This window comes from Cryptococcus neoformans, assembly GCF_000091045.1.
Source record: "Cryptococcus neoformans var. neoformans JEC21 chromosome 7 sequence".
In the NCBI taxonomy this organism is placed as follows: Eukaryota; Fungi; Basidiomycota; class Tremellomycetes; order Tremellales; family Cryptococcaceae; genus Cryptococcus; species Cryptococcus deneoformans.
The window spans coordinates 588,807-615,404 of NC_006692.1; the positions used below are offsets into that span (position 1 = coordinate 588,807).

The following is a 26,598-nucleotide window of genomic DNA, read 5'->3' on the forward strand; positions in this document are numbered from 1 at the left end:
AGCCATCCAAACTCATCATCCTTTAGACTCGGTATTATTCTATGGAAACGCACAAAATGGACGAAAGGCGGCAGCAACAAAGGAAGGATTGTTATGTCAACTTCCACTCCCAAAGGACCAGTTGTGTTATCCGTCACCAGTGGAACAATCCACAATCTACAGCATTTCTCTGCTAGTCAAAGGGAAGAAAGGGCAGTGGCTAATCCGCCATTGTGAAGGTAAGGACGCGGGACCGATTTGGGATGAATGGAACACAACAGGGTCCAAAATGAGAAGAACGGGAGGCCTTTCAATCATTTTATCTCCTGGCATTAAGCCACTTGATCCCCCTAAGGTGCAGAAGCACATCCCGGATTAGTGTTTAGCCTTGAGATATAGCTTTGAAACGCCGATACCGAATTAAGTAAGGTTAGCAGATATCATCGTAGCGCAGGACAGAGGACCTGCTGTTGGTATAAGAAGGGCATTCCCTTTGTTGTCCCATCTTTCCCCAAGTCTTCCTTCCCATTCCCCCTTTGACCTCGAATTCAGTTGACCTGGCACTGCCAAAGACACTTGAACACATACGATACCTTGACAGATCATGGACAACTTTTGGATGACTAACGGGTTTGTGGGTATGCCTGCTGGTCCTATCGAAGATTCTCCTCGTAGGTCTCCTTCTGTCTGTCCTCTTGTACGACAAGATCCATTGACGGACGAGCAGATGATTCGTTCGCTCTATCTTCTATCCCTCCAGACCACGCTCATCCCCAACCTTACCAAAGCCAGACCAACTTTCCTTATCAGCCTCATGTCCATCCATACTCACTTCGCACTCAACGATCAACTTCATCACTCTCCGGTTGGTCCACCGTCACGTCAGATACCAATACTGCGTCTGATTTCGATGATGATGCTTCCTCCATGTCCGCATTCTCCTCCAACGTTTCTCCACAAAGCCTTTGGGTTGGACCTCAAAATCAGTCAAGCCAATCTTCACCACAAAGAGCGCCTAGTTTATCGATTGACCCAAAATTGTTCGCACCCATGGAAAAGGATGGGAAAGCAGATGAAGGAATGCTAGAGACCGCCAAGCCAAAGGAGCTCGCAAGGGCAGAAGTTACAGCAGTGGTTTTAGGAAGTTCAAAGAAGGAGAAATTAGAGAACTGCAAGAAAAAAGTCAGTCATGCAAGAAAGGTATGTCTTTTCTTTGTGTCGAGCGTGTTCAAGGGATTAAATCCATCGATAGCAAACTGCAGACCATATTCCTAGACCCCGAAATGCTTTTATCCTTTTCAGGAAACATGTTGTGGATGCCAAACTCATTCCTGCTTCGGTTGAGATGAGACACCAAAACGTTAGCATTATCACAGCCAAAATGTGGAGCGAGGTAAGCCTTTGATAGACATGTAATGAATGAGTAGAATGAGTAGATGTGCTTACAGACATTAGGCTCCAGCTGAGCAAAAGGCCCACTTTAATGAGCTCGCTCGCATCGAGAAAGAAGAGCACATGAAGAAATATCCTGGCTATAGGTATCAGCCAGTCTATCGTCGAACTAATGTTGTCCGCCGTCGCGTTCGGAAAGATGAGGCCGAGGAGGAAAAGTGCAAGAATGTGGCCGAGCTGTTGATGAAGGGAAAAAGTGGGCAACAGTTGGAAGAGGAGATCAAGGATAAGATTGCAAATGGTGATACAAAGGGTGCGAAGAAAAACAAGTGAGTGGCCATTCTTGATCGCCTGTTTTGACTGGCTGACGCACCTAGGGCTTCATCTAGAAGTATGAATGGCGTTTGTGAGCTCTCCAAAGGCGCACTTCGAGCATTGCGAGCCCAAGCCAGACAAAAACAGGAGCCTTTCAACTCTGGCGATTGGAGTGATCTTTCCTGTTCCACCTCAATGGACCCCGACGCTCAGGGTTCTCGAAGACGACAATCTAGTGCTTTTGAGAGTACCAGATCTTCACAATCACCCAAGCCTGCCAACGGCTTCGAGCATAGGTTGTTACAGGCACAGAATCAGGGCCCCAGGAGGCAACTGCAATATATGGCGTACAGTCACCAAGACCTAGCTCCTTGGTCGGGCGACATTCCTGCAGAACCCAATGAGAAGCAGGCATTCGCCTTTACTTCTAGTCAACAAGGATTTCAGCCTGGCCAACAGAGCCCACCTACGTTTTCCATTGCCGCACATACATATCCATTGACTTCACGGCATTTCCTCTATCCTCAGCCTCAACCCCAGTTCCAACTCACGATAATGCCAGACCAACAAGTGTCCAACCAGTTTTATGTTCACGACGCTGCTCTTCCATTTTCTCCATCTGCTGGTCAATTTACTTTACAGGGGCAAAACACTAGCATGCACGCTGATGATATGCCCACCTTTAACATCGGTAGTGCACAACAGCAGGTCGTTCACCCTCCCATGTCTGCTCGATGGGATAAGGGCCACTTACTACCACCTTCAAGCGACGTGCCTCTTGAGGGTTTACCATTCGATGACGGCCTGATGCTGGGAGACTTTGAGGCAGCCCTTGCTCATGCGGATGACATGGTTGGAGGGGTGTGGTAATTTATATGATTTTCTGTTTCCTCTTGTTGCTAGTGATATCACGAGTGTCATTGCTCGGAGTGTAGTGCTGCGTTTTTACTTGGACGTTACGAACATACCAATACCACTTTGCATGCATTGCATATTGCATGTCGGAGAGGAGAGATGTGTGCGAGGGATGACCCGGTTATTTATCCTGGATGGGCAATGAACGAAGATGGAAGCTGTGTAGAGCTGCATGGCGGACCTATAACAAAAGAAAGGTTGGGAATGACGTCATGACATTTGCCCGCTGCCTCCCCATATACAGGGCCCAGACTCATCATCAACATTCTCCGTCCAACTACGACATCCGCATATCCACCACTCCCCCCACACGCAGACAAATAACATCCTGCCTCTCCCGAGACATCAAACAAGTCGTTCTAATGGGAAAATCGCAATCCAAGTTATCTTCTGAAGAGCTGGCCGAGCTCCAGAAAAACACTTATTGTGAGTACGCTCCGAGGCCATCAGAGCAGGTGAGCAGCGCTGATCACGTACGCGCGTAGTCGACAAGAAGGTGAGAGATATTTGCATAGACTGGCGTACAGTTTCCTGACGAGAATGACCTGTCGGATCCCGCGTATTAACAGGAACTCCAACAATGGGTGGGTGAATTAAGGGATGCGAGTCCTGAGGGCTGACTGTGCCCGGGAACAGTACAAAGGCTTCCTCAAGGACTGTCCTAGTGGTCAACTCAACAAGGAAGGTGGGCATGTTCAATTTTAATTTCATTTTTGCGTCTGGCTGAAAGGATGCACAGAGTTTAAGAAAATCTACCGACAATTCTTTCCTTTCGGTGATCCTAGTCAGTTCGCAGATTACGTCTTCAATGTGGGTAACCAGAACGCGTCGCCATTAGTAAAACTGACAGTTATTTACGTGTAGGTGTTTGACGAAGACAAATCTGGCACAATAGAATTCAAGGTGCGTTTGTACCGAGGAATTACGTGGAAGATGACGAACAGCTCATGCCATTGCAGGAGTTCATTTGCGCCCTTTCGGTCACCTCTCGAGGTCGTCTTGACGAAAAACTCAAATGGGCGTTCCAACTGTATGACATTAACCAAGATGGTTACATCACCTACGACGAGATGCTTCAGATCGTACGATCTATTTATAAAATGACTGGACAAATGGTCCAGTTGCCAGAGGATGAAGATACCCCCGAAAAGGTTAGAACTTGAAACACTTGCAAGGACCATCATTACAGTACTGACATGTTTTGTATTCAAGCGCGTCGACAAGATCTTTAGGAACATGGATCTGAATAAGGACCATCGACTGACATATGACGAGTTCAAGGAGGGCTCCAAGCAGGATCCTACCATCGTACAGGTGCGCGGGTGGATATCATGGACGTTAAAGGTTACGACAGCTGACGTGCATTTGGATAGGCTTTGTCACTGTACGATGGGTTGGTGTAGAAGAGGCTGCAGAGAACACAAGTTCGGTTTGAAATATTGAATTTTAGGATATGAGATAGACTGGATCGGGTCTTGCCTGACCTGCATACACTTATTTATTATCCATATGTATGTGTACTACCACAGCTTCTCGAGCTGAAGTTGAGCAAAGGAAAGGTGCATTCGACTTATTTATAAGATAAGGCCATCGTCGATGGCATGCAAATTATGATACAGTCTACTTTGAAAACAATGATTTCTCTTTTGATCTACGCTATATTCTTTTCGACGCCTTTGCTTCTTCTGCTTTTCTTATCTTACAATTCTTCTCCAAGTACCCTTTTCAACCATTCATCACTTTCCTCTACTAAAGCTTTTCCCCGTTCGGAAGCTCTCACCCTTTTGACAACCGGATGCCTCCAAACATCACCAAGACTCCATCGTCGGTCGGGGTTGCATCGCATCATACCCTTGATGACAGTCAAAATGTCATCAGACAGGATTGGCATGTTGGGATCGTCAGGAGGAGGATTACGATTAGGAGATGATGCGGAATGTGGACGGGGAATGTAAATTCCATTAAGATCAGAGAAATCATCATTGCGAAGTTGCACCCAAGCGTCCCCGTCTGAAAAAAAAAATTAATTAGCAACATGTCAAGAGACATCCAATAACAGTCACCACTTACTGCTAGGTAGCACAACATTGAGAGCCGCTTCCAACAACAAAATACCCAAGCTGAACACATCTGCGCCCTTCCCTATCATCTCAGCTTCACTCAAGGCTTCGGGACAAAGATATTCCCTGTCTCCTTCGACCTCTCGATCCATGATAGGACTTGGCACCATGGCCAAACTCTTCTTTCCGTTGTCCATAGGCGTCTCCACTTGATCCCACACGAACCCTCCTTTCTCGTCCCTTTCAGGTAACGCAGGGCTCATACCCCCGAGCATATGACCGTCAGGACCGTCGCCGCAAACGACGGCCATACCCAAATCTGCGACGACTAGTCCACCAGCGCTGTTAATCAAAATGTTAGATGGTTTGACGTCAAGATGGAGGAAGTGGTGTTTATGGATGTGGTCGATACCTTCGGCGAGTTCTACAAGGGATTTCCACACACGAGCCTCGCGGATGCCGCCGTGGTCGCTTAGAAGAGAAAGGAAGCTGGAAAGGTCACCGCAATCAACCAGGGTGGTGAGAATATACAGGCGAGAGTGAGATTCCCAAGAATCGATGTATTGGACGACATTCGGGTGCGGGTCGAGAGAGAGCTCTCGTAGAATGGCAATCTCTTCAAGCTGTCGAAGACGGTTCTTGGCACCGGTGTAAGGTTTACCTGCTTTAACGGCAAAGACTTTGCCGGTTTTCTTCTCACGAACCTTCCACACCTGAGAGAATGCGCCACTACCAAGATTCTCCACGAGCGCGAAATCTGTTTCAAGCCTTGTGATACCCTCACTACCCAGTTTTGGCCTACCGGTAAACATAGATAGCTCCTGAGACGTGTGGCCTCTAGCTGGTGTAGTTATTTGAGCAGCACTCTTAAAGCTCGCGGCCAGCATGGGATTGGAAGCTCGGATTACTGGTTTACGTTGAGCATCCATTGTGGCACTAGGACTTCCAGCAAGCATTGATCGATATCGCTCGGCAACGGGGGCATCAAGTGCGCTTGGCCGATTGAGCCGATTGGAGGGAGGAGTAGAGAAGAGGTCGAGGTCCACAGGGTTAGACGAAGCGAAGGGGTAAACGACAGGCGCCCGTATTGGTGATGGGGTTGTTAGCCGGTAGCCCTTGGCAGCACCTATGACACCCCGTCAGCTGTGATACCAGCATCAATAGATAAACTTACCGTCATGTTTCGTCGGAGTTACGGGAGACAACGATACTCCAGTAATCGAACCGCGACTGTTCCCTCTAATCATTTCCATACTACTGATGGAGCTTCCAGCTTTGAACATTAAACTCCTCTTCTTCCTTAATCCTCTTGTCTTTTGAGCTTGTTGGGTAAAGTGGGCATTGCTCGATCCTGCTGCGGCAAAAGCAGGGCCCTTCAATGGTATCGACGGAGCGGACATAGATTGGATGGGCGATACAGGGCTGGGGGGTTGCATTGATCCAAGGCCAGGCTGCATACCATATTGCGCGGCAGATTGCTTCCTCTTGACATTCACCAGTGGCTCACTGCCAAACTTGGGGATTTCCACACCGGAAAAGCGTGACTTCTTTTTCACCAAACCCGCAGAGGCGAAGACACTGGGAGAAGGTTTAACGTCGGCAAATGGCAAAGCGTGGGGAGTGTTCAAAGCCGCTTCAGCCATTAGTAGGGTGGGTTTGGGCTTTTCAGTGGGCTCTGTTGTGCCTCTTCGCATTGGTGGTCGTCCTTTGCCACGAAGGCTATTCAAGGTAGGGATAGCTGGGGAGCTTGTCCGTGGTATTCGTTGAAGTATGGAACCGACTGTGGGCATGCGACGGGGCAGTGTTGGTCGTGTAGGTACTTCCAGACGGGGAGCGGTCTCGGAAGCATTCTCCTTTGCAGAATCGTGCGCAAAAGTGCCCGTTGAACGTCGATTGGCCAATAATGATCGGGAAGGTGATAGATCTGCGTCACCGCTTGAATCACTAGCTATGGACACCGAAAGCCCATTGTCCTCATTGTGATTTTCGTCTGATGGTATACGGCGAGGTCCTAGCTCTATGCCAAGCCCAAATGTTGCCCCGAAGCCATTGCCGTCAAAAGGGTTGCGCGATGCCTTAAACTTCGCTCGATCCCAAAAGCTCCTGGGACGGGAAGGGCTCTTTGGCGAAGGGATATCCTCAACATCCGACATCATTTCTTCGTCTTCCATATGACCGAGAGCTTTGGATCTTTCATTTTGTTCTCTGAGCGTTGCTGTGCTCTTCTTCGATAACAGCAATCGGGGCAATATTGTAGAGCGCGAGTCTGAACGAGCGTGTTGGGAAGAGCGGGTGCTGAAGACAGATGGGGAGTCCATGTGGAAATCGGCTTGGCTGTCAAAAGAACCAGAAGGAATATCGTTGGGAGATTTGTGGCAGTCGCTGGTAATGAAAGGTGATATGGATGGTGAGGTATTGAGCTTGATGGGCAAGTGCAATGCACTTGATCCTGACTGTGCATCAAAGCTCGAATGTCCTGCTTGTTCTCCATCTAGTTCTGCCGGATTTTCATCCCATTGCACGATGTTCGGTCTAGTTTGTTGCTCCAGAGAGTTTCTAGCCAGAGACAAAAGGGAAACCGAACTACTGTCGCTTCCACTGAACTCCATAGAAGACACGGAGCAATCTCTGTCTCTACAGTGCTGTAAGGATCCCTGAAGGCAACCTTGCATGTTATTCTCCTTTGATTGGAGTGGGGGCAGCCATTCCCCGCTTTGCAGCCATTCTAGGTCAGGTTCGTCAGAGCTTGGATGGGATACGTCCCAGTCGGCCAGATGGTCTTCGGTCGTTGGACGAATAGGAGATATGTCTTCGATATGACGGCCCTTTGATATCTGTGTCACAAACTTGGGCCCAGCCGACTTGGACTTTTGTGGCATATGCTCGGCGGATGGGTGATGCTTGAACGTCGAAGTATATGGTGTAGTTAGAGAAGAGGCCGAAGTGGTGTGGGAGGCATACTTGAATGGCGAAGTGATGGTTGGAGGTGTTTCTTGAGCCAGCATTTCAGACAATACGTCTTGGCGGAGGGAGAATGTAGACAACTGTTGTGAAAGCTGTATGTTGCACAAGTAGTCAGCGGGGCACGCTCAGTGCGGCCTACCCAGTAAAACAAAACATACCATTGGTATCGAAGCTTCGCGCTTTGCCCTGCTGCCGAGGCTTTGGCGAGTAGACTTGACCCGTTTGTGGGATCTGGGCAGGGAAGAGGTTGACGGACGGCATGTCTGCGAGGAAGACTGGCGGAGAGGAGTGATGGTGGTGTTCCGGGGCGGGGATGACGAGGGGTTGTGGGCGGCGGAGAATGTGGCGTGCATGGTGGCTGGGCTGTCAGTGGGCAATGAGTGTGGTTGAAAGAGCGTGTCGCGAACGGCGCATGGCGCGGGCGGGAAAGAACGAAGAAGAAAAGTGTGCAAAGCAGATGTCGCGGGGGAAAACAAAAACAAACATCGAGACCTGGTTGACGCGATCACAAAGCCGTGCCTGTTTTTCGGCCCAAACAAACGCACTGACGCTTAAACTTATTCCCACACTCACTTAATTAAAGTTGTTTGGTTAGTTACCGTGGGCGGCCTCGACCGACCTGCTAGATTTCGAATTTACTTAATTATTCATGTTTCTTCGCTTTTTTTAATCTTTTTGCTTCCTTCTTATTTAAGTATCTAAAAGTGAGCTTCTTACTTAGTGCGTGAGCGAGCAGACTGCTGGTCATTTCTGGAGGAATTTTGTTCCGTGCACACCCCACGAAAACAACCGAACTTCGATGATCGCCGGAGGATCTAGAGGGATCTGAAGTGTCCCTATACAACATCGGATTTTCGCTTCAGGCTGCTGTCATGGTTTGTCACCAAGATGTAATTCATATTGCTGCCGATAGCTTAATGGCCCTCGATTGACGGGTCTAGTCGAGATCGTTGAGGAAGACAAGAGAAACTACGTATCATCAATCATCCCTTCCATTTTCCTTCTCTCCAATGGGTGTTGTTTTGAAGTCGGCTGAGGAGAGAAATGGTTAGTAAAAGAAAAACAACTGCAAACGGTTGCACTTGAACGGCTGAGAGCGAGGTAATAGATTCAGAACTACTGATGATGACCTGGATTGAGTCATTCAGTCTAGATATAATATAGTGCAGTCTTTAGCGTGGCAATGGGGCAAGCGAAGATCTATGCTGGTTAAAAGTGTATGTGAACTGTCTATCCTGTCTGTGTGAACTGCCTCGATCTGCCAAGCATCATCAAGTCTCAAATGTCGAACCAAGAAGCACACGTGCGCGTGGACCACACCATCAGGACCTACAGGCAGTCCTCCGTCCACCATCAACACAACGTACTGATGTATCTACTGTACAGTATGTTGAGCAAAGACAAGCACGCCATCTTCTTGCTTTCAAACACAAAGGCACACCTTGCGATACAGCGTACGTTCCGTAATGTATACAATTACGTACCCAAAATGGCTCGGTCCTTGTCGGAAGCAGTGATGAAGGTATCAAAAATGCATGAGAAGAGCTTGAACTTCTTTTCCCGGAATTCGTTGCAAAAACAAAACTACTGAATACACGGCCCACTATTGCTTTCGCCATCGCGTACCTTATCATTTTCTTCTGCTATCTAAACAATCTCCTCCATCCTCCAATCAACTCTGCTAATCTACATCACTATTCCTCGGCGTATTTTTCAATTCTGGGAACTGAGCTCGGGATTGTGATGAACATTTTGTCAAAGGCTCGCCCTGATTTCTCTCATTCTTTAGTTGCTGGTGATTCAGATCCAGTCCTGGACGAACTGTCCAGGGCCTGTGCTCTGAAGAGATTCTTATATTGTGCAAGCTGGTCATCCAGAGGAGCATTTTTGTCAACATTGATGGCCAAGCTGGACCGGCGGGGGCCAAGAGATTTACGGGCAACGGCAGGAAGAGGCTTAAGAGCAGCCGGCATGGATTCAGGGCGAGGAGAGTGTTGAGGAGAAGTTGGCTGCTCACGGGCGGGGGCTGAACGCGAATGAGCAAGCCAATAAATAATACAAACAAAGGCAATGCCCACTCACATGGATTCTCATTGTTTTTACGCAATTCAAGCATTCTCCTGACATACGTCTGGAAAGTCGGAGTCATGTGCGCTGCTAACGCTGCAGTGACTTCTCCTTCCTTGTCAGGGTTGGCTTTCATGAACGCGTACAGATTATCCAGGCGCTGAGAAGGATGAGAATCAGCGTTCAATGAAATTTGTGATCTTAGCTCACTCACCTCCGTCTGATTGCCGCTTCTTAGGTTTTTGACCATTTTCTCAATCTCTGTGTCCTCCTCCACCACTGCTGGTGATGCAAAGCTTGATCGTTCAGCTGAGCCCGACGTCTGCTCACTTGCGACGGATATAGGCAGATCTGCACCTTCGCTAAATGGCAGCAAGGGGCTTCGAGAGTTAGAGGACGCAGGTCGGGAGACTTCGGCCCCAGCTGGATGGTATAACATGTTAGAGACAACGCGAGAGATGACGCAAATTCGAACCCACCTAATCGGAAGACGTATGTATAGACAATGGTTGAAGCGGCCTCGTCACCGAATTGTTCCACCAAAACGTCGTAGATCTCCAATCCCGTATCTCTTGTGTATACTAGTGGATCATTAGTCAAGATTCTCAAGGGGTTTTCCAGAAACCCCCAGTAGTTCTAAGGAATTTATCTCACCTAGTAATCTTTGTATGATTGTCTTTACTGTTCTCAGAGGCATATCTCCTAAAGCGATCCCTTGCTGGGCCCTCTTCCTGTATTCTTTGGGTCCCACGCCCTGCAAAAACTCTTCCAAAACCGCCAAAATCGGCCCGGGTTTCAGTCTTCCTGACCTGAAATCATCCTCCAAAATCTTACACCGTTTCCAGAGACACTTGATTACAAGGTCAGCGTGCGCAGCACGTTCTGACTCGGGACTGGGTTGAGAGACGGAGAAATCGTGGGTGAGGTCAAGAAGCAGCCGAAACATGACTTGGAAGACTAAAAGGCGGTCAGGAGTGGAGAGACATTGGACAAGGACGAGGTTGATAAATCGCGAAAGCTCTTGAATGGTGCCTCCCATCTTGTCCGCTTGTACGAGTCTCAATGAGAGACAGTTCAAGACAGCATATAGTTGTTCGTAACTCATACGACGCATCAAAGTCTGATTAGACGACAAGCCAGAAAATGACTGGATGAGATGCTTGACTACCCGGAAGAATCGAGGATTGTTGAGATTTTCCGGAGGCGTAAAAGAGAACTCCATTTCGTCCATCAGAGTATCTGCAAGGGTTTCGACGTTGTCCACAAAAGAATCCGGGTTTGCACTGAGCATACTTTGAATAGTTTTCAGCGCGTCGACACACTTGTCCAAATCGTCGTGCCGGATGTCATTAATGGCTTCTATAACAGTGGGACCAGAGCTACGATTGTTGGCAGAATTTCTGGCTGCAGGAGGGCGACCAAGAGGTTGAAGAGCAGTTGGACGAGCAGATGTCGTAGCATTGTTATTGCCAACCCCGAAAACGTCTGTAGGGCGCTGCAACCTGCTTGGAGGCACTGCTAACGGCCGAGATAGTCCTGATGGAGGCTGGATGGTTCTGCTTTGGGAAGGAGAGTCGGTTATCGTTCTAGTAACCTTGGTAGTAGGCGAAGATGTCGCCCTTGAAATAGACTTCGGCGAGCTTTCTGTAGAGCCAGAGTTAGAATTAGAATTAGAGCTGGAGGGAATTTGATTGATTCGGGGTTGAGATAAGCCAGCCGGTCTTCTAAGTCGTGGAGACGATACGTCGCCTTGCGATGCAAGATCGACGGATGTTTTGGCAAGAGTCTGCCCATGTCCGCTAGTTTTCCCTGTCGCCATAGTTGCTCTCCTATTCGCGAGCATGTCTTTAGAAGAAGACGGCATGGCCTCCAATACCGCGTGCAGGCTCTTGGATTCTCCTTGAAGCTGGATTAAACTATCAAAAGGTCAGTACCAATATCAGAGATGTACATTAAGACTCACGCCATGACGGTGAGAGCTGCGTTTCTGGTCGCACTATCAGATATGCACTTGGCCAGGGTCTCAAAGAAATTTCTATCGTCCCTGGTCCTCAAAATCGAACCTCTCTTCCTGTATGTCTTCTCAATCAACGACAATGATTCGTTCTTACACGTTTTCCCAGCAGATTTGTCCTCTAGACCGTACTGAACAAGTAGCGCAACGACTTGAGACGCAGCGATGACTTTGTCGAGAGCCTCGAAAATAGGCGCGAGTTTAGAGACAAATTTGGGATCTCCCAGCTAGTCGTCTTTGTTCAGCACGTCTTGCATCGCTTCATAATATCAAGGGAGAACGTACCTTAAATACAAGCGCTGGAACGAATAACTTCGCTTCGGCGTCAGAAAATCTTTGATTCAATCTCGTCATCGTTTCCACCACGTGGATGATCACTTCCAAACACCTGTTAGCAAGTTGCGTGTTGTTAACCAAAAGCTTCAAAGCCGCGTATTTGAGCGCCATGTCAACGTTGGCAAGCTGAAGACTTTCAATCTCGTGATCATCTAAACCAAAGCTTCCGCAAGTCTGCTGATCGTAAAGCTCGCGGATCATGGCTAAGCCTGCCATAAAATCTTCCTCGGCTCGATGGTCTTTGCTAAAGAGTAAGGATAGGAGTTCCGGAGCAACTTGCGATTCCATTTGATGATGCAAATATTCGTAAAGATCAGCTGAGGCTTTAGGTGAAGGATCAAGGACCCAACGAGCAGTATCCCTTTTCAACCTTGCAGCCCTTCCCTCAGATGCACTGTTGAGAAATGGGATAATTTTAGAAGCAGAGGGAAGAGAAGATGCCGCAGAAGAAGCTGCTTGGGATGTAGCAGAAATAGGTCGCGGAACGGCTATTCTCGATTTCGGTAGACCGTTGGGCCTATCATCGCTGTGGTTCAATGATGATAATGGCCTTGATGAGGGAACAGATGACAATGCTTTCATTGCAAGGGAACGAGCTGGCATTCCTGAAGATTTGAGTACGGATGGACCTGTCGCCGTCCCAGGGCTACCTGGAACTGTTCTAGCCGCTCCAGCCCGGACCCTAGCCATTGATGGCGTCGCGGTTTTTGTCGCTACAATGGACTTGGGCGCCGGCGCAGCTAATGCTGCACCGTTGGCGCCCGCAGAGGATAATGCTGTTGATGAAGGAGCATTGGCGCGCGCGTTATTGATAAGTGGGACAATCGTGGCTTTCGATGCTGGCTTGAGATTTGAAGTTTGATCCATGACATAATCGAATCCAGCACAGCTTACTACGTACGGCAGAACGGCGGCGGCGCCCTTCCTGACGTCTCCATTGCGATCTTCCAGGCAATGGATGACAGGTCCTGCGAGGGGACTCATGTCGGCCGACGAAGAAGGGGGCTCGTTTTGGAGTCGTTCGGCAAGCCAACCAAGTACGGATGACCGAAGAGCAGGATTGGCAGTTTCGAGGGCAGCCCCTAAGCCCCCGTATAACCCATCTAATCCCCCAACAGAGTCCGCCATGGCTGTCAGTGTATTAAGTGCTGCCGTTCGAGTGGTCGCTTTTTGATCCGCGCAGACGCTGGCGACAGCGGGAGTGAGAAGTCTGAGATACTTATCGAAAGGTTGGCCCATGCCGACGGAAATCTTGGAGATGATGCCGAGGGCTAGAAGCTTGACCGAAAGATTCGTATCCGCCATGGCCTTTTTCAACACGCCACCAATTTCACCTATTGTCATTTGGATCAGATCAGCATACCTTCTCACGTTTCTTCAGCCTTGCTACTTACCCATGTTAGGCTTCAGTCTGGAGTTCGATTTGACCTCTAAGATGCTGTTGAGAGCTTCGAACCCTTCCTTCCGTACTTTCCAGGCATCGCTCTTGGACCCCGCAATAACATTTGTAGAGGCTACAAGTTTGTCCAGGTCGACTCTAGGGATCAAATCATCCAAGGGATCACTACCGCCACCACCTTTACCGCCTTTTCCAGGAACGGCAGCTACTTCTTTAAGGTCGACTTGATCTTTGACTGGTTCCGGAGGGGATTGGGACGATACTTTGTCAAATTCAGAATTGATGGTGGAAAGAAGTTGAGGATTCAAGTCCTCAAGGAAACCAGATATATCTATAATATGTCAGAGAATTAACCTCTTGACAAAGTTATGACTCACCAGCGCCAACAGCAATCCTGATTGTGATCAAGACCTGCGTTGCGCTCTGTCTGACCTGTGCGTTTGGTGACCCTAGAGCCGTCTTTACAAAGCTGATCAGATCTTTTAGAGGGATTCCGGCGATACCGAAATCGATCAGCTGCTGCTTTATCCATAGCAGTCCATCGGCTTGAGCTTTGGGAGCCTTTTGTTTGGACATAGGTTCATAGCCTTGGGCGAGGACAAAAGCGAGAGAGATTCTTTCGGCAAATGTGGATAAAGTGTCGCCAGAAGGCTTCTTGAGCTTCATGTCACCCAGCTTATCAGTGAGCGGGCCAACGGCCAATGCGGCGACAGGCTTTCCGAAGGTGGGCGATTTCTGGGCGACTATCTGAATGACCTGAAATATCTTGGCTGATACCTGGAAATTCTTCTCGCTCCATCCAGGGTTCTTACCAAGGAATCTCAGGATAATCTCCGCATCCACCTTTTCCGCGCCCTCTTCTTCCACCCACTTAATCATCTCATCTGCAGCTTCTAACCTAACCTTCCATGCACTGTCGCTGAATTTGGAAGCAAATTCGGAAGGGATGAGATCTGATGCTTGAGCGGCAGCATCTTCAGGAGAAAACTTGAATTTGATGGGATCGTTGGGAGATGATGTAAGGGTCTTAACTGGTCCAGATTTACCTGCGGCGGAGGCAGTTCTGGAGGCAGGCGGAGCGGCTGCCGGGGCCGCGCGTTGGGAAGGAGCTGGTGCTGCCGCAGCAGCGGGCTTCGTAGACTAGCCATTATCAGTTCGGCACATCTCTTGCGACAGACGAGCAAACATATAAGACTCACCCCCGGCTTGGCGAATCGCGCTGGCGGCCCTCGTTTAGGGGGTGCCATATCGTTCACGACAACGTTTTCCTCATCAGTTTTAGGTACTGATTTGATAGGTGGTGAAGATGGAGGCACAGCAGCAGATTTGACGACCTGATATCACATTAGCGACATATTACGATGCAAATGCTTCACGTACTCCTGGTCGGGCGAAACGGGCAGGTGGCGCACGCTGGGGGGAAGCAAACTCTTGTATGAGGTCATCTTTGCCACCACCGAACTTGCCAGAAGCCTTGATAGGGGGTGAAGAAGGAGGCGCAGGAGGCTTGGAAGAGGCAGGCTATCAATGATCAGAACCACTTTAAAACGTTACTTATTCGTGGGCTTACTTTTCTGGAAGGCACGGCAACAGGCCGCGGCCCAGCGGCTGGCTTTTTCGTGCCACCAGGTCTGTACTTTATTTGTGCTCTTCCGAACGCATCCTTCACCTTGGCCATCTTGGATTTCTTGTATGTTCTCGACGTAGGGATTGAATGCCCTCTCACCCAAAATCTTCATCATCGTACCCAAGCATTCTGCTGCTGTTGATCGCACAGGCTCTGCGCTGTCTCCTAGAAGGGAGACCAGAGCTTCAGCCAAAGGTTTTATCTGATCTTTCCCGGGAGCGTCAAGGGTTGTTTGGAGAGAGCGATGGAGGAATTTGAGAGTGCCCTCCTTGACTTGGGGATTTTTTGATTTGAGCGAGGTGAGGACGTCTTCAGCAATGTCCTGCAAGGTTGTCTATAATAGTGTAATTGAGCCGCCATCAAATTTCTCTCATATCAGATAAACTCACCGTTGAAAAGACTGCATCCAAAGCCTTGCCGAGCGCTTCCACAACACTCGCTTTCCTTTCCTTCAACCTTTCCATCATCCCGGGCATGACCACCCCCCTATGCCTCCCAAAGCTCTTGCCCAAACCCCTTGCTAGTCCTTCAATCACTTTACAAGCTTCCATGACGACATTGACGTTGGCATCACTCTTGCATTTTGTTCCTAAAGTTTGGACTAAAGGACCGTAGGCATCGGCATTGCTATCCAAAATTTTGGCATTCCTGGGGTCCGTAAGGATCTTGTTGCACTCTTCTAGGGATTCAAGCCTGTCTTTCCATTTTGTTGACGAAAGTCGCAACTCCAAATCAGAGGGGAATAAGGCAAGAACGTCTACAGGGTCGAGCAGCGATGTAGGATCAAACGGTTCTTCTGCTTGACCGTCAGCTTCATCCGCTCCAACTTCCTCGTCACCACCAGCATCCTCAACAGCCTCTCGCTCCCTTTGCACTTTCCTAGTAAATCGTGTAGGTTTTCCAGAGCCAGCGCCCTTGCCTTCTGCGTCCATCAACTCGAAAGATTTCTGGAGCTCAGTCATCTGTACCGGTTTCAAGTCCGACAATGCAGGGAGAAGAGCAGGTCCGAGATATGTATACAGAACAATGGAAAGAGAGCTGCCTTCTGCTCTCACATTCTTGTCAGAATGACCAAATATTTTGGACAGAGATTTGAGTAGAGGCTTGATGTTACCCATCGTGGGAACCCCAAACGATCTGAAGAGTGTTAGTGTAAACTTTATGCCCAGTCTCTTATAACTCACTCTACGATATCTTTCAGGCATGTCACAGCACCGGCCACCGCCTTGGGAAGCTTTGCACCCAAACCTTCCAGAACATCATTCTGCAGTGCAAAAAAACAACATGGTTAGACGATCGATCCTTTGCAGGGGAACCACGCAACTCACCATCACACCCTCGCCGCCGTTTTCGATTTCGACAAACATAGCACAAAGATCCATACCCTTCTTTTTGGTTCCTGCTCTAGCTGAACCAAGCGCCTTCTCCACGATGGCTGGGACCACTTCTGGCCGTAATCTGGCACTCGACTCTCCGCTATACTGGACAATCGCAAGGACAGCTTCGATACCTTTTTCTTGAGCCACGGCATTCGCGTCAAGACACCATTTCTTCCTGTCACATCAGGATAGTCAGAGTCTACTCAGCATTGTTGAGGTGCCCAAGCTGATGACTCACAATAAAGCTCCATCATTGACGAACGGTTGAAAGAATGGATCTGTATCTGATGCAGTCTTCGCTGAGCCTGAAATGACATCGTTGTATGCCGATAACCTGGCTTTCCAATTCTTAACGTGCATACCATTTTCAGCCATCTCCTATCGCCATTTGCCAGCGCTTTTTACCAGCGCTGAATCACTCACCTTGTGCTGACTTCGCTCGACCAGTGGGATCTGGGAGAAATCCTCCTCTGCTGGGGGGTCTCCGTTCATCTGTGCCTTTCTCTTGCTGTGATGTAGTTTGTTATAAGCTGTTAAAGTGTTCCATATGTGATTGCTGGAGATGGACTGAGACAAGAGTGGGCAGATTAAATGACTGTTGTTGCTGTTGTTGTTGCCGATGTTTTCGTGGACCAACAACAGCTCTACGCGCGCGTCCTTATTTACGTAAGGGTAACATAAGTGGGGGTCCAGACAAGTTGCCATAGGAGGCGCACATGATGGAAGTGGAGGCAGGCCGTGTTTACCGTTCGGTTATTGCCGTCGAAGTGTCTGCTTTATTTAGTTCGCTGCAGCGAACAGGAACTGTTCAGAAGCGCTTCAGACTCCTCGAAGGGCCACACGGAGCAACCAGCATGGAACAGCCAGCAGGGTATCGCACTCCCAGACCACAGAAACACTCCGTCTATGACCCCACGCAGCCTCGGAGCAAAAACCAGGTCCTGATATCCCACGGACGGGCTCCCTGGTATGGCCCTGATGGCAAGAATATCGAGGCATACGTGGTGGGTATTGCCGGAGGTAGTGCGTCCGGAAAGGTATGTCTACAATTCTGAAGTGATACGCATCTTTCTAAGCAGTTTTGGCAGACGTCTGTAGCACGCGCTATCCTTTCGGCCCTCAACTACATTCCCACGGTTCTTATCTTGTCCCAGGACTCGTTTTACAATGCTCATTCCCCAGAAGAGGTCGAACTGGCTTTCAAAAATGACTTGGACCTTGGTACGCGAAACCACTTGCAAGAAGGATGAAGATGCTCAATTATGTACTTTATTAGACCATCCCGACGCCATTGACATGACGCTGTTCGCTCAGGTATGACGGATGATCAATAATTATTGTAAAATAAAAGCTGATGTTTCCTTGATAGTGCATCAAGGACCTGAAGCAAGGCAAAGCTACAGAGGTGCGTCCAACTCAACTGTCCCTGCAGTATGTTGTCTTACAGGCCGCGTCAGATCCCCGTCTACTCTTTCCATCATCATCGTTTGTATCTCCTGATCTCTAGCTGGCTATCAACTGATGAACACTGTAGAACGTATGTCGGAGAAAAAATATATCTACGGTGCAAGCGTCATTATTGTGTGAGTTACCTCTTTTGGCGAGAAGCAGCTCTAATATAATCTAATCTCAGGGAAGGTATCATGGCGCTTCAATCTGCAGAATTGAGGGAATTGTACGACCTCAAGGTCTTCGTAGTATGGCATATCCGGTACAATCACCGGGGTTACTTCTAATTCAGACTTTGTAGAACTGCGATTCAGATCTCATGCTAGCAAGACGTATAAAGCGAGATGTCAAGGAGCGAGGGCGTGATGTGGAAGGTATCCTCGACCAGGCAAGTGACTCTTCCACCTCTTCCATCATCTGATCATAACTCAATCCCTATTTCTAGTATTTGCGGTTTGTTAAAAGTAGCTACGATACTTTTGTCCAGCCCTCATCACGCTATGCCGATATAGTAAATCTTTCCCACCTATTCTACCTAATTTTGACCCTTATCAACCTTGTCAGATCGTTCCCGGGTCTTCAAATCAACTTGCCATCGAACTTCTTGTCTCGCATATCAAGCGCCAGCTCGAGTCTCGTTCTCTTCGGTTCCGTAGAGTGCTAGCCGATATTGGTGAAAATCGCGGCAGCAGCACTCCCTCAGTGGAAAAATTTGACAAGCAGATTGTTTTGCTTGAGCAAAGTAACCAGCTGCGTGTGCGTGTTGTGGTGGATTCCAACCCGCAAACCATTGTTGACTGCCTATTTCCAGGGTATCATGACAATACTTCGCGATCGCACCACTTGTCGAGAGGAGTTCATCTTCCATATCGATCGTTTATCAACCATCATCGTGGAGAAAGCCCTTACACTTATTCCCTGTGAGCCCAAGGTTGTGAAAACACCGAATAAAAATGTCTACAAAGGTGTTTCCCAGACCAAAGTGAGTAATCCCTCTTTGAGAGATTCTTCTGTACTCATCGCCCGTAGAACCTTGTGGGGGTATCCATTCTCCGCTCTGGTCTTCCATTCTCTCAAGGTCTTCGTCGAGTCATCCGTGATGTGCCTATCGGCGGTATACTCATCCAGTCCGATCCCAAGACTGGCGAGCCATTGTTATTGAAAAGTGATCTCCCTCATTGCTTGAGATCGCGGAAGACAAATGGAGATGTCAGATGTTTGCTGTTGGATTCGCAGATGGGTACGGGTGCGGCTGCTAGTGAGTTCTATCCTCCGCCCAGTATAAGCATGAAGTTAATATATGAGGGGATATCAGTGATGGCCATTCGCGTACTCCTTGACCATGGCATTTCTCAGAACCGTATCATATTCCTTACATACCTCATCTCTCGCTCAGCCTCATATTCTGTCCTCCGCGCATTCCCTAATATTCAGATCGTTACGGCGGCTATTGACCCCGGTCTGGACGAGGTGAAGATTTCCTACATGCCAGGAAGTCTCATTATTGGCGAGGCGGCTGGTGAGGGTGATTTCGCGATCAGGCTAGTCGATCAGTTAGGACATGAAGAGGACGGGAAGAGGGATAATGTGAAAGATCTGTTGAAGACGGATGAGGAGCTGGCTGCGGATGGTTTCAAGATGAACATCTTGAAGGGAACAGAGGAACTGAAATTTTCTAGAAAGCATAAAAGGACATATTCATCAACAGGAGAGAAGAGGGCATGGGTCATTTCCCCAGGTGAGTATGCCATTGTCGTCGTTGTTAAAGACCACGCTCATCAGCAGTAAAGGCATGGGCCATGTTGGAGATCGGTATTACCTCGTTTGATCCAACTTTACCCACAATCACTCATCGCTATTTTATTATCTGTCTCCACCATATGCGTCCCATGTATATATATATGGTGTTGGCTGTATCAGTCCTGTGTATATTAAGGTTGTAACTCTGGCATGTCTTTTGGAACGTCTCTCAGTTATCGTATATCAAACAATAATCATATAACACAGCGTAAAAATGAGTCGTCAAAAATCGTATAAATAGGCACATAAAAATCTTCAACTAACGAAGGGAACGGCCGATGCAAGCGTTAACATGTGGCAAATGCGGAAAAATGTGGTGATGCGAAAGATAGACTTGAAGACTAGGCCAAGCGCAGCTAACAAGCTATTAAAAACGTATGAAGCTCAGGCCGAATTAGAGTAACAGGCGAATATACTACTACTTCTCTTTTTTCTTTTTCCTTCCTGACACCGAAGTCGTGATCTGACAGCTCGTAAAGGAGAACAATTGTGAGATATAAAACCGTATGGCGAATCATGAGATGGGTATATGGCAAAGGACCAGTCAATACTTTGGATTAACGTTACGAACGTCTTCTCTTTGTGGCGGTTCTAGATCCCCTCTTCCTCACACCACCCTTCCTTGCACTCCTTCTCGGTTTCCTCCCAAGCACAAATTCATCGTCGCTATCGTCCTCTGGAGTCACATCACTTTCTTCGCTCTCAAGATCCTCCATTTTCACTTCTGACGCATCGCCCGCTTCAATCGCTTGTGGCTCGGTAAAATGAACATTGGCAATCCCTAAGCCAACGGCAGTCACGGATCGGCTGTCCTTGCGATGTCCCTGATATTTGGGAGGCGTAGTAAGGGTGATATGCTCGGCGATTTCATTGCCATTTTCTTTGTTCTCTACGTCAATGTGTTGCCGAGGATATCCACGGCCAAGCATTGCAGTAGGCTTGATGTGACGTTGAGCCCACTCTTCACCAGGCGTAATGGGGGTGGGGTACATGCCATTGGGATTGATAGGAGTGAGAACCATGTGGTGAGGTTGATTGGAGAAAACGTGGATAGGAGGGAGAGGATCGCTGCTGTGCATGTGATCAATAAAGGTGGAAGAGGTTGAATGGAACGGATCCTTGGCATGTTGCAGATGGGGGTGCACTGGATATGCAATGGCTTCACCCCAGTGGTTGATGGATTCACCATCCTTGGGGGTTTTCCCTTCTTCGGTAGCAGGACTCAATTCCTTGTCAGTCCCGACTGATGCCTCCCGACTGAGCATCTCCTTCTGCAATTCCTCCCACTCCTCATCTGCGCTTTTAGCACTGCCGACACTTTGAGTCTGGTATTGAGGAATTTGGCCCCAGGAGCTCATAGTTGGCACCGCTGGCATAGAATTGAAACGCTGAATAGCGGGTGGAGCGCTGTGGAGTGGACCGTTCTGAGATGGAGCGAACAGAATCTGGCCCCCATGATTCGATATGTGGCTGATGTTGGAACCTTCAATGCTGGACATAGGAACGCTGACAATGCCCTGGGGAGGATGGATGGCAAAGGTAGGGTGGGCGTCCGGTAGAGATACGAGAGGTTCATCCCGCTCATCATCTGAACCATGACAAGAAGGAGAATACAGCTGCCTAGTCTTGGGAAGAGGGTTGGTGGCCGATCTTTGTTGCATAGGTAGATGGTAGGGGTAAGATGGCGAGAGATGGGTTGGTGTCTGGGGCATGGATAATTGTGATGCATGGAAACCAGCCCCGACATTGCCGCCGCTCCACTGAGAAGCCTCATAACGAGGTTCTTCTGGAGCTGAGAGTGACCTATGCCAGATTATTCCTGAATCGCTTGTGATGCGCGTAAGCGGATAGCTGCTTGCATGCGGGTAGGCAGAGAGCGGGCTAGCGTACTGTCCGGAACCAAAGCTATTCGTTGCGATTGAAGATACTGGGGAGATACCGTGCTTGTCTCGGTCATGGTGCGCTGGGCTCGTTGGCGTCTGGGTACCATACCCACCTGCAAAATGGGGTCCAGAAGTAGAGACTGGGGTGAGGCTGACGGATCCGGGAGGGACCGGGGATTGTTGCAAGTGAGGTCGGATACCTCCAGATCCTTGAAAGATGATGGGCTGTTGGGCACTTGGATGTCCTCCGAGTACCTGTTCGGGGAACCCGCCATGGAAGGCGTACGCCGCTCCCTCCGGCGGGTGGGGAGCGGCGAAGCCGTGGGGGGTACCAGCATTGGAAGGACTAGCGGTGTAGCGGTCAGCGTTGGAGTTGAATGATTGCTGGGACAACATAGACGCAGTGGAGGATCTTGGACCAAGAGACTGAATAGGCATTCGAATAGAGGTACGCTGGGCAGCAGTAGAAGGCGGAGGTAGTCCTGGATGCTGCCGCTTGAAATGTTTGAGCAAGGTGTTGCGTCGAGCGAAAGGTTTTCCGCAACCAGCAGCGTGGCAGGTGTAAGGACGTTTCCCAGTGCTAGCCTTTGTCAATACTATTTCATCGCTGAAACAAACCATTGACTTACTGAATACGCCTATGTCTCGCGAGCGAGCTCGAGTCCGCAAATGCTTTGTTACAGGTCTCGCAATGGTGAGGTCGTTCCCCGGTACTGTATAAAACATCAGCATCGACCTTGACAACAGAGCTGATCAAGCTCACTGGACACGGTAATGAACTGTCAACGCTGATCGCTGGATGAAAGATTTGCCACAACCGCGATAGGTGCAGACAAAGGCTCTGGGGTAGCGTTAGCTTTGTTTACCACAACGGATGAGCTGACTCACCTGTCATTGGTATGAATCTTAAAGTGCCTTGCAAGATCACTTTTTCTGGCAAACGCCTTGTCACAAGTACCAAAAGTGCAGACATAAGGTCGGGCCTGGACACTGTGGCCGGCTCCAACATGGTTGTGGTCGTTGACAAGCTGTGAATTGGAATCGCCAAAGGCACCCGATTGGTATGAGTATGTATTGGATATGTCAGATGGGATAGGAGAGGCAGGGCATAGAAGAGGATGATTATCGTCATCATCAAGGTTGAGGATGTCGGCATTGTTGATTTCAGAAAGCGACGGACGGGTTGGAAAGGGTAACCGTGGAGGTTGGTATTGATCATTGTCGTAAAGGATGGAGGAGAACGAGTCGCATCGGTCGAAAGAAAGGGGCATGAACGACAGTGAAGACATTAGTGAAAGAAAATGTGCGTCAGTTTTGCACTGCTGGATGGAGAAAGAGAGAAATGGAATGAAGGAAGGAAGAGTTGTGTAAAAAAAAAAGAGTCGCCACTGGTTGCGGTCTTGGGTGGATTAATGACGCGACGAAGGAAAGAAACCAAGGAATAAAGAATGAAGGAAAGGAGTACAGCTAGAAAAGGAAGCTTTTTCACTCACGTCAAGAACGTCCATTTTGATTTCGATTTTCGAGCTAAAACTGGCTTGACAGAAATCGCCAATTTTCTTTTGATGTAGCAACAAGCAGCAAGACGGAATCGAGAATAAACAATAGTCCAGTTAACAGGCTCGAGACAGATATGCAGAGCTTGGATACGTCGAGTATAGCGATGTGTAGCAGAAGTGATGCCGGTGGATGATCAGCCAAGAGATAATGGTAAAAATTTGCTTGCTTTTGTTGGAGACGCTCGGAGATGGCTTGCCTCGTGTATGACGAACACAATAGCGAATGTGGAGACGGCTTTGAAATGGAGAGGTGGAGGAAGGTTGGCGGACGTGCTGGCAGTGATATATGATATACTGGCACCACTGAAAAGCCAACTTATCTAAAAGGGTCGAGCGATGATTGTGGAGAGAGTTAGTGGTTAAAATTGGTCGACGACCACCGAAACCGGAAAACAGGGTGGAGATGAATATGCGAGGGCAGTTGGAGAAGGCACGATCAGGTGAGGCGAGGCGATGTGATGTATTTTATGAAAATCAAAATGTACCCAAATCCCGATCACAGCCAAGTGATATGGCGTTGAGGATTGAAGGACGGCCGGAGAAAGAGGCAAAGGCGGAGAGGCAGAAGTCAGCAGTCATTCCGTAGAAGTGGCTGTCTCTCCGAAGACGAGACCTGACAGTACATTTCGAAGCAAGACGGATACAGCAGTGCAGTACATGGCAGCACACCAGTCTACTCTGTAGCAACGGCGCTGATGCTGCATTGCCGCAAGCCATATCGGTAATCGAGGCCATGCTAGCTTGGAGCACTGGCCCCAGGAGACTTGATACAGCCCTCGTTCGCCCCGTCAGAGTCGGGCTCCAGCACATTATGCCGAAAACCGCACGTAGATGCGGCATGAAATCTGATGCCAGAATCAAAACGAGCGCTCACAAAGTTTCGCCCTGCGTAAAAGTCTGCGCGTTTCCCGGCTCACAGACGCCGTCGACTGTGCGTTTCCGAAAGTAGTGTGAATTTGAAACACTTATAAGGAGACCGAATAGACCAGCGGATGACACCTATCAACGGGACAATTCGCCCACCATCAAAAAATCAGCGTTACTTTGGCCCTCCTGAATCAGACGTCACGCATTTCGCAGGGTGATTGGCCCATCCGGAACCCATCAAAATCCGAAGGACGCAGCATCAAAAATCGAAATTGGACCGCTCATCCAAAGGCAGGGTCTTCAGACACGGATTTTGGGAGGTGTGAAACATCGGTGTTGCACTACGTCGTACATTCTGCCTCACTTTGAGAGTACAACACCTCTCCCACGTCGCACATCCAAACATGTCTGCGAGATTATCCACTTACAATGTTCCTTATATGATCACAGCACGGATAACGCTTAGTCAAACCTTTGGTTTTTGAAGATGGAGTGATGAAGCCAGGTGCCAGCTGCGACCTCCAAGTGAGTCGAGCAAGCAGATTAACACAGGCGCGGGAAGATCGCTATGCATGTCCGAAGGACCGCATACAGAGTTGTGTGGAACAAAGGAAGGGTGCCGGAAAAGTTTTGATGTTGCGGATGTGTGTGTATAACCGGTGGTGGAATAAAGCGGTGATGTTATTAATAAAGTGGAGGGACGGTGGAAGTCCATTATGGCGGAGGCGAGACGCGCAATGTGGTGACAGCGGCGAAAAGAAATCAAAAGAAGGGGCAAGATGAGGAACAGGGATATATAGATGAATAGCGTTGGTCAGCATCATTGTTCACAGCGGGACAGATATATGGCTCAGAAGACCCACCGTAAAAGACAAGGAGGAGGTTGCTGATGCTGATACCGTGGAAGCAACTGATAGTACAAAGGAGCGTGGGATTTGCGGTATTGCAAGTAGTCGGATCGAGATAATCAGAAGAACCAGTGATGGAAGATGTTGCTGGCAAAGGGAATGGTCTGCGAATTGGCAAAGTCTTTTGTTTAAGTAACTAAGGAGATTATTGGAAAGTAGTTGAGAACAAGGTTGATCGATAGAGCCAGGTTTGAGAAACAATGGGCGAGTAAAAAGCACGTCTTATTGTTTCTTTTATTATCCTTTTTTGTTCATTCTTGTACGTTTCTTTGCCGTCTAGGAAAGCCGAAAACCGTGCCGGATAATGATCCTTTTGATTGCTGAGATGAAAGGCTGCACTTGAGTAGAAGGCAGTCAAATATCTGGCTCTGGTTCGGCCTCTGTCGTATGCAGTAAGCCAAACTGTCACCCACTCGTCCTTGTCCCTTGTCTGATGTCTGCTTGCATACCCTTCGCCGCCGTGCCTTGATATTCCCAAGGAAGTTCGACCCTTTAAAGATCAGGGCAGCTGATGAAGATAGGTCGTGCACCATCCATACGCAAAGACACGAGCTATAGCCAACAAGCAAGCCGTGCGCTGTGTCGGTAGTGCCAATTGGTATCTCTCCTTTGCAAAGCCATTGCTGTCTACGCAGCAGTACAGCCTAATTGGCAGATGGCCGTATCGTTCATATCCTTCTCCTTCATCCGCTTCACCTACTATACGACCCTTTTCAACCTTCAGCCACTCGTCTCTCCCTCCCGTTTCTACCGGAAGAAGGAACAGGTTATTCCGCAACATTCACCTCCATATCACAGGGTCTGATACATGATGTTCAATCAGGGAAATGCTGACCCTGGGCATACAAGCTGTCGCTGTGTGAAGGCCCGTGTATCGTACACGGCCAAAATGATTTGAACGCCATTGTTCTTATCTGCCGAAGATACGGCTAAAGAAGTGGTGTACCTGAGCAAGACAATTGAGATCAGCGTTAGACGGCAGCAAGTAACTCGGCTTTCGGTAATTACACCCGGGAACACACTAACATCCTCTTATACAAAGCAGCTGCATACGCTAGCTTTTTGTCGTTGGATTTTTTAGGATAGTACAAAAAGGGATCAAGTCGCGAGGCGAAAGATCAGAGGACGATCAAGGGCTCAAATGCCTCTATGTTCAGCGGTAAAACGTACTAATTTTTTCACCGATCTGATGCCATCGCTTTTGTTGATGAAACGTGAATGCCATAGATTATAGGATGTAAGTAAGGTGAACACGAAGCGCCGGCTATCTCCCTGATCAGGTATGAAATATGAAACGCGTTATCTGGGTGCTTTTTGTCTTTTGTCCGTCTCCATCGTTGGGTTCTTTTGTTTTTATTTTTCTCTGATGATCTCCGGTCTCGTGCCAGCACTTCTCTTCTTCCCAAATTGCGGACATATGCAAGCCCAATCACTCAAGAAGCTCGTAGTTATAAAATGCCTGCCACATCATTGAGAACTAAGATCATCCTGCCCACAGTAGTAGTGTAGCTTGCAACTTCCGTACATCAAAAAACACTCATCAATCAAGGCTTGATCCGGTCTCAAAGTACCGGATTCCATTGGAGAAGCCATTAAACTGAACGCCACAAGCATGCAATGGGAGGGGAGGAGCGGAAAGACGGCGGAATATATGGTGGCAGCAGAGCAGCAGGCATAATCACATA

General features: G+C 48.7%; 6 protein-coding genes across 6 annotated transcripts; 3 read left to right on the forward strand and 3 right to left on the reverse strand.

Annotated features, from left to right (window-relative positions):
* The first annotated feature begins 110 nt into the window (after nt 1-110).
* CNG02110 (specific transcriptional repressor, putative) lies at nt 111-2,674 on the forward strand. Its single transcript, XM_024657547.1, has 5 exons — nt 111-650; nt 707-1,179; nt 1,232-1,372; nt 1,435-1,700; nt 1,761-2,674. The coding sequence occupies exons 1-5, from the start codon at nt 584-586 to the stop codon at nt 2,554-2,556; spliced, it is 1,743 nt and encodes a 580-aa protein (XP_024513220.1). The 5' UTR covers nt 111-583; the 3' UTR covers nt 2,557-2,674.
* A 214-nt stretch (nt 2,675-2,888) lies between these two features.
* On the forward strand, nt 2,889-4,303 carry CNG02120 (calcium ion binding protein, putative). The gene is made up of 9 exons (XM_024657548.1): nt 2,889-3,027; nt 3,087-3,097; nt 3,171-3,185; nt 3,238-3,286; nt 3,341-3,411; nt 3,466-3,504; nt 3,561-3,752; nt 3,814-3,915; nt 3,975-4,303. The coding sequence occupies exons 1-9, from the start codon at nt 2,964-2,966 to the stop codon at nt 4,002-4,004; spliced, it is 573 nt and encodes a 190-aa protein (XP_024513221.1). The 5' UTR covers nt 2,889-2,963; the 3' UTR covers nt 4,005-4,303.
* CNG02130 (conserved hypothetical protein) lies at nt 4,161-7,978 on the reverse strand (the record flags this gene model as incomplete). Its single annotated transcript, XM_572188.2, has 4 exons — nt 4,161-4,611; nt 4,672-5,787; nt 5,836-7,717; nt 7,784-7,978. The coding sequence occupies 4 exons, from the start codon at nt 7,976-7,978 to the stop codon at nt 4,301-4,303; spliced, it is 3,504 nt and encodes a 1,167-aa protein (XP_572188.1). The 3' UTR covers nt 4,161-4,300.
* A 1,131-nt stretch (nt 7,979-9,109) lies between these two features.
* On the reverse strand, nt 9,110-17,040 carry CNG02140 (mitotic spindle assembly -related protein, putative). The gene is given in 18 exon segments (XM_024657549.1): nt 9,110-9,651; nt 9,708-9,852; nt 9,907-10,115; nt 10,172-10,273; nt 10,347-11,608; nt 11,656-11,933; nt 11,992-13,376; nt 13,437-13,772; nt 13,819-14,581; nt 14,641-14,775; nt 14,822-14,962; nt 15,012-15,119; nt 15,121-15,402; nt 15,458-16,205; nt 16,253-16,332; nt 16,397-16,622; nt 16,686-16,795; nt 16,871-17,040. Coding segments are annotated over 18 exon segments (6,627 nt in total). The 5' UTR covers nt 16,940-17,040; the 3' UTR covers nt 9,110-9,403.
* A 174-nt stretch (nt 17,041-17,214) lies between these two features.
* CNG02150 (uridine kinase, putative) lies at nt 17,215-19,799 on the forward strand. The gene is made up of 14 exons (XM_024657550.1): nt 17,215-17,484; nt 17,536-17,668; nt 17,724-17,761; nt 17,817-17,852; nt 17,905-17,932; nt 17,982-18,030; nt 18,081-18,144; nt 18,198-18,284; nt 18,342-18,407; nt 18,461-18,652; nt 18,708-18,878; nt 18,926-19,154; nt 19,212-19,634; nt 19,687-19,799. The coding sequence occupies exons 1-14, from the start codon at nt 17,302-17,304 to the stop codon at nt 19,722-19,724; spliced, it is 1,737 nt and encodes a 578-aa protein (XP_024513222.1). The 5' UTR covers nt 17,215-17,301; the 3' UTR covers nt 19,725-19,799.
* On the reverse strand, nt 18,243-26,170 carry CNG02160 (conserved hypothetical protein). Its single transcript, XM_024657551.1, has 8 exons — nt 25,940-26,170; nt 24,869-25,859; nt 24,434-24,571; nt 23,073-24,137; nt 22,468-22,607; nt 22,343-22,420; nt 22,209-22,292; nt 18,243-22,159 (listed from the first exon to the last, which is right to left on the reverse strand). Exons 4-8 carry the CDS (start codon nt 23,085-23,087, stop codon nt 20,260-20,262), a joined length of 2,217 nt encoding a protein of 738 aa, XP_024513224.1. The 5' UTR covers nt 23,088-24,137; nt 24,434-24,571; nt 24,869-25,859; nt 25,940-26,170; the 3' UTR covers nt 18,243-20,259.
* Between the last annotated feature and the right edge of the window lie 428 nt (nt 26,171-26,598).

Bases quoted from the DNA above. Each gene is read 5' to 3' on its own strand.
- CNG02110 (XM_024657547.1), top strand. From the start codon at position 584: ATGGACAACTTTTGGATGACTAACGGGTTTGTGGGTATGCCTGCTGGT. The intron at 1,180-1,231 runs GTATGTCTTTTC...ATCCATCGATAG, and splicing joins AAGTCAGTCATGCAAGAAAG to CAAACTGCAGACCATATTCC. The intron at 1,373-1,434 runs GTAAGCCTTTGA...TACAGACATTAG, and splicing joins CAGCCAAAATGTGGAGCGAG to GCTCCAGCTGAGCAAAAGGC.
- CNG02120 (XM_024657548.1), top strand. From the start codon at position 2,964: ATGGGAAAATCGCAATCCAAGTTATCTTCTGAAGAGCTGGCCGAGCTC. The intron at 3,287-3,340 runs GTGGGCATGTTC...AAGGATGCACAG, and splicing joins TGGTCAACTCAACAAGGAAG to AGTTTAAGAAAATCTACCGA. The intron at 3,505-3,560 runs GTGCGTTTGTAC...ATGCCATTGCAG, and splicing joins CTGGCACAATAGAATTCAAG to GAGTTCATTTGCGCCCTTTC.
- CNG02150 (XM_024657550.1), top strand. From the start codon at position 17,302: ATGGAACAGCCAGCAGGGTATCGCACTCCCAGACCACAGAAACACTCC. The intron at 17,853-17,904 runs GTGCGTCCAACT...AGGCCGCGTCAG, and splicing joins AGCAAGGCAAAGCTACAGAG to ATCCCCGTCTACTCTTTCCA. The intron at 19,635-19,686 runs GTGAGTATGCCA...TCAGCAGTAAAG, and splicing joins GGCATGGGTCATTTCCCCAG to GCATGGGCCATGTTGGAGAT.
- CNG02160 (XM_024657551.1), bottom strand. The intron at 22,421-22,467 runs GTGAGTCAGCTC...ACGCTACCCCAG, and splicing joins AAGATTCATACCAATGACAG to AGCCTTTGTCTGCACCTATC. The intron at 22,293-22,342 runs GTGAGCTTGATC...TGTTTTATACAG, and splicing joins ACAGTTCATTACCGTGTCCA to TACCGGGGAACGACCTCACC.